General features: G+C 39.2%; 1 protein-coding gene across 2 annotated transcripts; it reads right to left on the reverse strand.

The window, feature by feature from the left end:
• On the reverse strand, nucleotides 3,795-6,549 carry LOC109832277 (flavin-containing monooxygenase FMO GS-OX-like 9). 2 transcript variants are annotated; one of them, XM_020399702.1, is made up of 7 exons: nucleotides 5,954-6,549; nucleotides 5,781-5,851; nucleotides 5,399-5,557; nucleotides 5,202-5,284; nucleotides 4,945-5,080; nucleotides 4,449-4,622; nucleotides 3,795-4,141 (listed from the first exon to the last, which is right to left on the reverse strand). In XM_020399702.1, exons 1-7 carry the CDS (start codon nucleotides 6,504-6,506, stop codon nucleotides 3,944-3,946), a joined length of 1,374 nt encoding a protein of 457 aa, XP_020255291.1. In that variant the 5' UTR covers nucleotides 6,507-6,549; the 3' UTR covers nucleotides 3,795-3,943. The 2 variants fall into 2 exon arrangements, with proteins under 2 accessions (XP_020255291.1, XP_020255292.1); XM_020399703.1 differs by lacking the exon at nucleotides 3,795-4,141 and adding an exon at nucleotides 4,284-4,347.

Raw genomic sequence — 9,559 nt, forward strand, 5'->3', positions numbered from 1 at the left:
CAAGCGCACAGACTCGTTGTAGCTATCAAGGTTGATCCCACAGGGACTAGGGTTAATTACCAAATCTCACGTTATTCGACTAGCTAAATCTAATGAGTAAATGAGAAGAGATAAAAATTAAAAGAAATAAAATAATAACTAATCAGGTGGAATTCAATATAATGAAGAGCCAGGATTGGGTTTTCACCATAACTTCGATGCTCAATGATGAATTATTTTAGTTCTCGGTGTTGGTTTAAACTAAAAAGGGTGAATTAGTCTAAATTAATCTAAAGCCTCTTTCAAGGTCTAAAGATCATGCCTAATTAATCTCAATTAACCTACTTTCGTGGAATTAAGATTAAGTTAAACTCATTAAGCTTTATGCTAATCTAAATCAAATCCCCAAGGAATCTAGCCTACTTTCGTGGTTCGAGCTCACTGCTTAATTTCTAGAGATCCGGTATTAATCTTCACCTTTCAGTCCTTTAATTAATTACCTATGATTGCTAATACGGTGATCAAGCGAATCAACAAAATTAAAACACTAGAAATCAAGTTCAAAGATTTAAACTTTCACCAAGAACCTATATCAATTCATCATCAATCACCAAAAAGTTGGGCTCTTTCCCAATCCTAGATAAGAAATCTACTCACACATGATTGGGATAAGAGAATACATCAAATAATTATGCAAATCAATCATAAGAAGAAATAAATCAAAGAGAGGAAAGAATTAACCCGTCTTTCAATTGAGATCTTCAAAATCAAAACTTGTAATCCAATCTTGTACAAGAAATTAGTGTCTTTCTTCAATACTTGAACTCTAAAATAATTGCTAATTGATGGCTAAGAGAACATAACAAAAAGATCCCCAAAACCCTAAGTCAAAACATCTATTTATATATTCCCAAAAATCTAGAAATTAACTAATTCCCGCGTCACAGGTGTGGTCTGCACCACACCAGGGTGTGGTAGGCGCTGTTTTGCTGATTTTGTGCTTCTTTGTTCAGTTTTCGGTATTTTGGCTATAACTTTTGCGTCCGACCTCGGAATGAGGTGATTCAAGTTGTATTGGAAACCTGTTGAAGAGATCTACAACTTTTAGTTTTTGAGTTTTTCTTGATTCAAACTGCATCATGGTTGAATTTCCAATTCTTCATACTCGTGCATCCGTTTTCTTCACGAACTATGCCTTCGAAATCTTGTTATTGCTTCAAACTCTTGTATAACTTCCAACGATCATCAAATATTTCAATCTTGAGCCAATACCTACATATTAACTTCCAACGATCATCAAATATTTCAATCTTGAGCCAATACCTACATATAAGAACACAAACCACAGCAGTATCCTCGATCTAAACACGAAACATATAAGAACACAAACCACAGCAGTATCCTCGATCTAAACACGAAATATGTATTAAACACTCGTAAATCATGCTTGTAACACACTAAGATAATGTATATTTTACGTGTTTATCAGTATGTTTGTATAAAATTCTGTATTACTTTCTTCTACTCGAATAGTAACTAAATTCTCCTACCTCCCAAGCCCTCAAAGTTGTATTCAACAGGATGTTCCTCTCTTTTAAGTGACTCGACAAAAAGGATGCATTTGCTAACCTGCTACTGGAGTGGTTGCAACTTAACCTTTATTTGGGGCTAAAGCGTCTCATTTCCTTAATACCATTCAATTGTCTTTATCCTGATAAAAAACAATTCTCTGTGATTCCCCGTGTCTTTGGTTCTACGTGTTATGTTCAGGATTTAACTGCTGGTTTGGATAAGTTGTCATCTAGATCCATCAAATGTGTTTTTGTTGGATACTCTCGTACTCAAGAAGGATATAGGTGTTATCATCCGTCTACCAGGAAATATTTTGTGTCTGCTGATGTTACCTTTTTTGAGTATGTCCCATATTTTTCGTCTGGTTCCACTACTATTGGCTGTCCACAGGTACCACTACCTTCTTCTGCTCCTACTACTATTCCATTACCTGCATCTATACCTAGGTCATATGAGGAAGCTATGTTAGTACCAGCTTGGAAGCAGGCCATGGATGAGGAAATGAATGCACTACTTTCTAGAGGGACTTGGGACTTGGTTTCTCTTCCTACTAGAGCGACTGTGGTTGGTTGCAGATGGGTGTATACCTTGAAATATCGTCCTGATGGGTCTGTTGATAGATATAAAGCTCGCCTGGTTGCTAAAGGATATACCCAGACATATGGTATTGACTATTTTGAAACCTTTTCTCCCGTTGCTCGTCTCAACTCCATCAGAATTCTTTTCTCTCTGGCTGTTAATATGGATTGGGCGATGCACCAACTAGATGTGAAGAATGCTTTCCTTTATGGTGATTTGGACGAGGAGGTTTATATGGAGCAACCTCCTGGATATGTTGCTCAGGGGGGGAATATTATCTGCAGGCTGAGAAAGGCTATCTATGGGTTAAAGCAGAGTCCTCGAGCTTGGTTTGATAAGTTCAGCAAGGTTATTTCTAATGTTGGTTTCCAACGTTGTCAGTCTGATCACTCTGTCTTTCTTCGACGCACAACAACTGGTTTGGTTATTTTAGCCGTATATGTTGATGATATTCTGCTGACTGGGAGTGACTCTATTGCCTTAACTGAGACTAATGAGTATCTAAACCGTTATTTTATCACTAAGGACATGGGAAAGCCAAAGTATTTTCTTGGGATTAAAGTTGCATATCAAAAACATGGCCTGTTGTTGTCCCAAAGGAAGTATGTGCTAGATTTACTAGAAGAAGCAGGTCTCTTGGAATGCAAACCTGCAAGCACTCCAATGGAGGCAAATGTTGATTTGTGGCGTGATGATACCTCTCTCCTAGATGATGCTGGACGATATAGGAGACTAATTGGGAAGCTAATATATTTGACAGTTACCAGACCTGATATTACTTTTGCAGTAGGTGTATTGAGCAGGTTTATGCACAAACCTAGAGAGGTTCATTGGACAGCAGCTCTGAAGATTTTGGCATATGTCAAGAGTTGTCCTGGCAAAGGATTGTTATATAAGAAGCATGTACATACTCACATTTCGGCTTTCTCTGATGCTGGCTACGCAGGAGACATGGGAGACCGGAAGTCAACCTCAAGATTTTGTACTTTTGCTGGAGGTAATCTTGTGACTTGGAGAAGCAAGAAACAAGATGTAGTATCACGATCTAGTGCAGAGGCCGAATATAGAGCAATGGCTCACACTGCTTGTGAGATGGTGTGGCTAAGAAAGTTTATGACAGAGCTTGGTTTTGTTCAGCCTGGACCCATGCCAATGCATTGTGACAACCAGTCTGTCATTTATATTGCACAGAATCCTGTGTTTCATGAGAGGACAAAACATATTGAAGTTGACTGCAACTTTGTCAGAGATGCTTGGGAGAAGAAGATAGTATCTCTCATATTCACTCCGTCCTCACAACAACTTGCTGATATTCTTACCAAGGCTACTTCTTCAAAGGTGTTCTCTACTATATGTGACAAGCTGGGCATGGTAGACATCTATGCTCCAGCTTGAGGGGGAGTGTTAAGTTAAATATTGGGTATTGGGTTAATGGGCTGTTACCTGTTAATCTTAACCCTATTTGTATGGCTATATATATCTCTCTTGTTATTCTCAATAAACTATTAGGGTTTTCTCTATTTTCTACATTCGGCATCATGGATATGCCATTGAATCATAATAACAGAGTGAAATATTAGTTGTTAGCAAAGGGTAAGGTGTAGGCTCCAACAAATTAAATTAAAATGACATTAATTGCCAAAACCCAATTATATGTTGCTAGCATGAAATCTGACTTACACTGCATTTTGATCTTTTATCTGTTTTATTACATTGTCTCTACAGGGAAACTCAAATGCATATTGCAGGTAACTGATGACAAAAAGGAAAAGATTTAACGTAATCAAATAATTCTTGAAGATCATGCGGTCCTTCAGAGGGCAAGAACATCAGGGTCTAGCTGTGTGAAGTGAGGGCTTTGATGTGCCAACTGAATTAGTTCATGATCGTCACAGGTGTCTCGATAAGTTTCTAAGTTCACTATGGACCTTCGTATAGCAGCTGTACAAAGTTCTTTTCTCCAGTCTTCCAGATGGGAAAATCCACAGTTATCTCCATATTTATCACAGTACTGCCATCAAAATGAAAAGATCTCACAATTAATATTTTAGGAACAAGATAATGAATTGGCATTCACAGAGAAAAGAATGATAGAACACTATGGCAGTTCCTTTACCTCTGTTTCAGAGGACACTGCTATGTAATTTTAGAGTATATGACTTGCTTTCAGTGAAAAGGTTGAAGAAATTGTGTATATGTTTTCTGTTAAGCCTTTACCTATATCGTTGGACCCAATAATGCATGAATACAGAAGTACATCTTGTGCACATCTCCACTTTTATCATTAGCATTTGGAACATGGAAGTATATATTGTTACCTCAAAGTCAGCGATATCATGTGTGTTATGCTTTGGTATACCGGCGACTTCCCTTGAGTGATAGAATTCCTCGACGGCCCTCATCATAGCATCAGATGACGGTAGTTTTCTTCTGCCAGACAGCACCTGAGCTATCCATTTCGCTTGTGATTCAAAGAATGGAAGCCCTAAGATCTACAACAATAAGTTAGTAAAATCCCTGTAGCCTAGTAGTAGGAAGCCAAATCCTTAGAGGTACATTTGATCAATCTAAGATTTTAAGAGAACCTTTAAGATGAATCCTAACTGAAAGTTATCTATCAGTAACGATATATTTGTTTGATTACTCATTCTCCCATCCACCTTTCAGCATTTAGTGTTGTCTCTCTGACGATGACGATGACAATGATATTGATTGTTATCATTGGCATAGGAATATGTGCACATCATGAATGAACGTACAAAATATCATTTGAGGTATTTTCACCGTCTCGTAAGGTTAAGATTTCATGCTTACCTTCCTTGGAACGCCTACAAATGATAGAGATGGAGCAAGTGATGGTGGAAATGTGTGCTCATACAAAGGTCCAACTCGGTTGTCATCTATAGTGACTATTCCATTGGTGTCAAGAAATGGGAATGAATACGAATACCTTAAAAGAAAAAGAAAGTATACTCATCAACACTATGATATGCATCATTATTCTTGAAATTCATGCAATATTTGTCAGTGGGAAAAAAGTAACCACACCAAATACTTCATGTATGTCTCACCCAGTGCAGTAGATGATTGAGTCAGCGATAACCCAAGATCCATCAGCAAATAGAACTCTTCCATCTTCGCAAAGAGAGTCTATCTGAAATTAGACATTTCAAATTAGCAAATAATGTTTTGATTATGGCAAATTTGCTTCATGCATATGAAACTATTGTAACTTTGTTTTGCTTTAAATGTTTACATGCATGCATACCTGTAGATGTATGTGCAGGTTTTGATATTTGGAAATGACTTTTGAGAGACCCTCAGAGATTTGAAGGGATTTGGCACTGAGATGTACTTCTTTTGCTACATCCACCAGCTCCAGTGATATGTCTCGGCCGCTATATGAGTTCCCAACAACAACAACTACCTGCATATAGTGTTTAAATAAGGTGAAGTACAGTTAACTGTACCAAAAATTCAATGAGAAAATATACTATAGTATTCATACAAACCAAAAATCTTTTACTGGTAATTTCCTCACAACAGATCATTTTTTTTATTCTGTAATTGGTACACATGTTATGTAGAAAACTTGACATTTATGTACAAAAGAAGAATTTGTATCTCTAAAATGAGAAAATTCTTCCAACCTCATTTTGGAAAGGCGCAGGAACTCTATACACATGGCTGTGAATCTGCTTCCTTGTCCATGTATCCATTCCTTCGTACAACAGGTGACAAACATCAGAATCAACCTAAAGAATGAATCCATCTGAGTTTTCCCCAATGTTCTACTGCTTTGATAGAGAAAGGGAGCACTCACCTCTAATGATTGGAAATGTAGGTTGAGAATAATGACCGGTGGCTACAACTACTGCATCAAAAATCTCCTCCTTGACCTTCTCGGTCTTTGTTTCTCTGAACCTGACAACCCATTCTGTATTTTTTCGAGTTTCTGCAATGTCCACCATGCCGACATATTCCACTCTAGTGTTGAACAGTATCAGCTCTCGCAGTCCAAACCACTGACAGAAATCTCTGATATACAAAAGAAGTTCTTTATGGCCTGGAAACCTCCTCGTATCTCTTCCTTTCTTCGTCACAAACGGGAAGTCTGTGTAGCCCATAGCCTCTCTTGGAGTCATAATCCTGAGGGAGTTGTAGATACTACTGTGGACTCTCAAGAGAGTGAATCTACCCAAAACATCTTCATGCTCGACTCTAGGGTCATAAAGCCATTGCCCTCCGACGTCATGATTCTGCTCTAGTACGACGACAGAGTGACCTTCCTTTCTTAGCTCCCTTGCGGAGACCAGCCCCGAAGGTCCTGCACCGATCACACACACGTGCTTAGAGCTGGCTTCCTCAGGGTGCATTTCTGGTTCTTCGGTGATTGTCTGTGATGCCCAGTTTTCTAGTAGTGTTTATAGCTTTTTGTGGAAACTTTTGTGTGCAGGAAAAAGATTGTGTCTTGTAGGAAAGGTTTGAATGCAGGTTAATGTGATGTATACGTGTAAAAGCTGATTGCAGTTATTTTAATTTCCTATAGTTTTTAGGTAAGGTGTACATGTGTGCTGGTGAAAGAGTTGTAACGAATCTTACTGTGAGGGATTCAAGATTACAGACAAATGCAACTTAAATCATAGATTGTGGTAATTATATTTTCATCGCTAAGGTAGAACCATCTACGTATGATGAAATCAACTTTTATCAGATGAAACCTCAATAATAGGCTTGGCAAAAAAGGTTCTATAATTTTTACTGTTTCTAGCAACTTTTATTCATCAGGAAGAAAGTAACCGTGTTAGATGGGTTATGTTAGAGTCTAACATATAACCATCGTCTCTCATCACAGCTTTAAAGTTTTTGTGCATTGATATTATCCTTTGATATGGTATTAGAGAATCAAGATTCAATTCTTACCGGCCCTGAATTTAAAACAGGTTTTAAAAAGAAAATAATACCATTACATAAGTCCATGTTTTAATCATAAAAAGATCATTCAACTTATGGGGGCAAGTTCGAGTATACATATAACCCTCATCCCTCATCGCAATTTCAGAGTTTAGTTATACTGGTAGCATACTTTGATAGTTCCGTGTATATTGATCTTGAGTCGGCCTGAGTTTTTGACAGTGCTTCATCACGTGGAAATAATTCAAAATTCTCCAATTATATTATCTCACTGATATTTCAACTTCAATGAAATCCATAGGACATGAAATGTTGTTCATATGCTGTCTTTGTACAAACAACAGCTTACTCTCAGGCCTACATCAAAATGACCTCCCTGCAAGAGATCTGTCGCAAGAAAAATGACAAAAACCTCATCAAAATATAGCTCTCAACCTATTTAACAATAAAAAAAGACAGCAAAAATAACAATGTTAATCACCTCTTCATTTTCTTAGTGTCATTTGTTGTGCGCGGTGCGGAAGCGGTCGAATCACACAATCCGAACAAGAGAGATCACAACCAAATAAACAAGCACAATCACCAAATAACACAAGAGATTTATGTGGTTCGGCAAGTTGCCTACGTCCACAGGGCAAGGAGGAGGGAGTTCTTACTATAAGAAATCAAGAGAATACAAATAGAGTTACAAATCTCACCGATCAAACCCTAAAACAAAGCTCTAGATCTCTCACAACTCTTCCACAATTGGATGCAACAATTCTCTCTTCAAGGCTGCTCAAAATCGTCCTTGAGTTAACCCTAACAAATCACGTTTAGGGATATATATAACTTAGAAAACGAATCGGGTTAAAAAACCGAAACCCAGTCCAAAAAACAATAGTCCCTCAACAAGTCAGGGAACCAATCTAGAGACGAAACGCGATCTCCCCCTATCTGAATCAACTGATCAAACCGGCTGCATCTGAAAGACTGCCTACGTATCCTCTTGCCTAAGGAATCAAGCCGAACGTAGTTCACCCAAATGGCCTCCAAAAGCCTCAATCCACTAGAAGAGTTCGCAACCCTTCTCCAACATCACGATCAAGTCTGCGGCTGATAGCACCTCCAATGGCCTCAAACTGAACTAATTCAAACATCTCCACCTGAGATGAACCAATGGCCATATCCAGACTACATCTATCAGCTGTACTCAAATTAATCAACCTATCATCTGCATCCAAATCAACATGATTCCCAATCTGTGTCACATCAGCTGAAATCTCAAATGATGTAGTATAATCTGGAGTTTCCACCCAATGTGGAGTAGCATCACTCTCCACCCGCTACGATGTCCCAAAGATCTGATCACCACTCTCCACCTGCCGAGAGTCAAACGTGACATACCTGCTCAGAACAAAGTCAGAAGCCAATACGTGATAATCAAACACGCATCTGAATCCCAAATGTGCTATCGGATCAAATCTCACATCCACGATGTGATCAGGTGCTGGGTAGCCAAACATCCGACGCAACCCAAAATCTGAAACAGCTCCACCAGATCCCATATCTCTACATGCAGCAGTCGACAACCTATACATGAAACGGCCCAAACCTATCATAGCCTGCACACTAATGACAATGCTTGACATCAAACGCCGATCCTCCTCCAGAAAGGAACAGCTGCCCAAATCTGCCATCTCGCCTTGTCGCCTCAAAGTTTTCACACCAACGAAGTGTCTACTATTGCCGTGAGCTCGGCACAAATGCAAGAAAGAACCCCTACTATAATCAGAACGTTGGGTTACCTTTCTACCAACACACTTCCTCCATCTGTTGCGGGCTTCTAGGACTTCACACCAACGGGACTTGGTTGCAACCCACCAATGCCTAGAGCAATCACCAACTGTGGAAACTACATACCTATTACCTCCTAATAATGCTCCCTTGGAAGGCTCCCGAATGCCTGAATGAACACCCCTCAGAAAACCCCTCGAATGATGGATAGAAGTGCCAAGCTCCACCTCGGTCTTCTCGCTCATACCAATGGGTTCACAGGACTTCAAACTGTAGGTCAAAGCACTCCTCAATAACCTATGCACGATATTACCAATCAAATAACCCAGCATCAAACAACGCCACAGTCTAGCCAAATCTGATGAAGTCGTCATCTCCCTATCAATCGTCGTGCTTCCGAACAAATAATACAAATTGCTCCTCCTGACACCCTTCATCACAATCATGGACCCCAATGTGACCTTCAAACGTGCATCCACCAAGGTCACTTTATAGCCAGATGCCACCAAAGCTCCTAGTAAAATGATGTTCTTCGATAACTGTGAAACGAACCTCACTCCTTCCAACTCCTGAATCACTTCGTCATACATCCGAATACGAACGGTACCAATACCACCAATAAAGCATGCATGTCCATTACCCATGAGCACAACATCCTCTCTTTGCAACTTCCGAAAGCTGGAGAACCAATCCCTCCTAGGAAAAACGTGGTATGAAGCACCCGAATCCAACATCCACT

Source organism: Asparagus officinalis, chromosome 3 (genome assembly GCF_001876935.1).
Source record: "Asparagus officinalis chromosome 3, Aspof.V1, whole genome shotgun sequence".
Lineage (NCBI taxonomy): Eukaryota > Viridiplantae > Streptophyta > Magnoliopsida > Asparagales > Asparagaceae > Asparagus > Asparagus officinalis.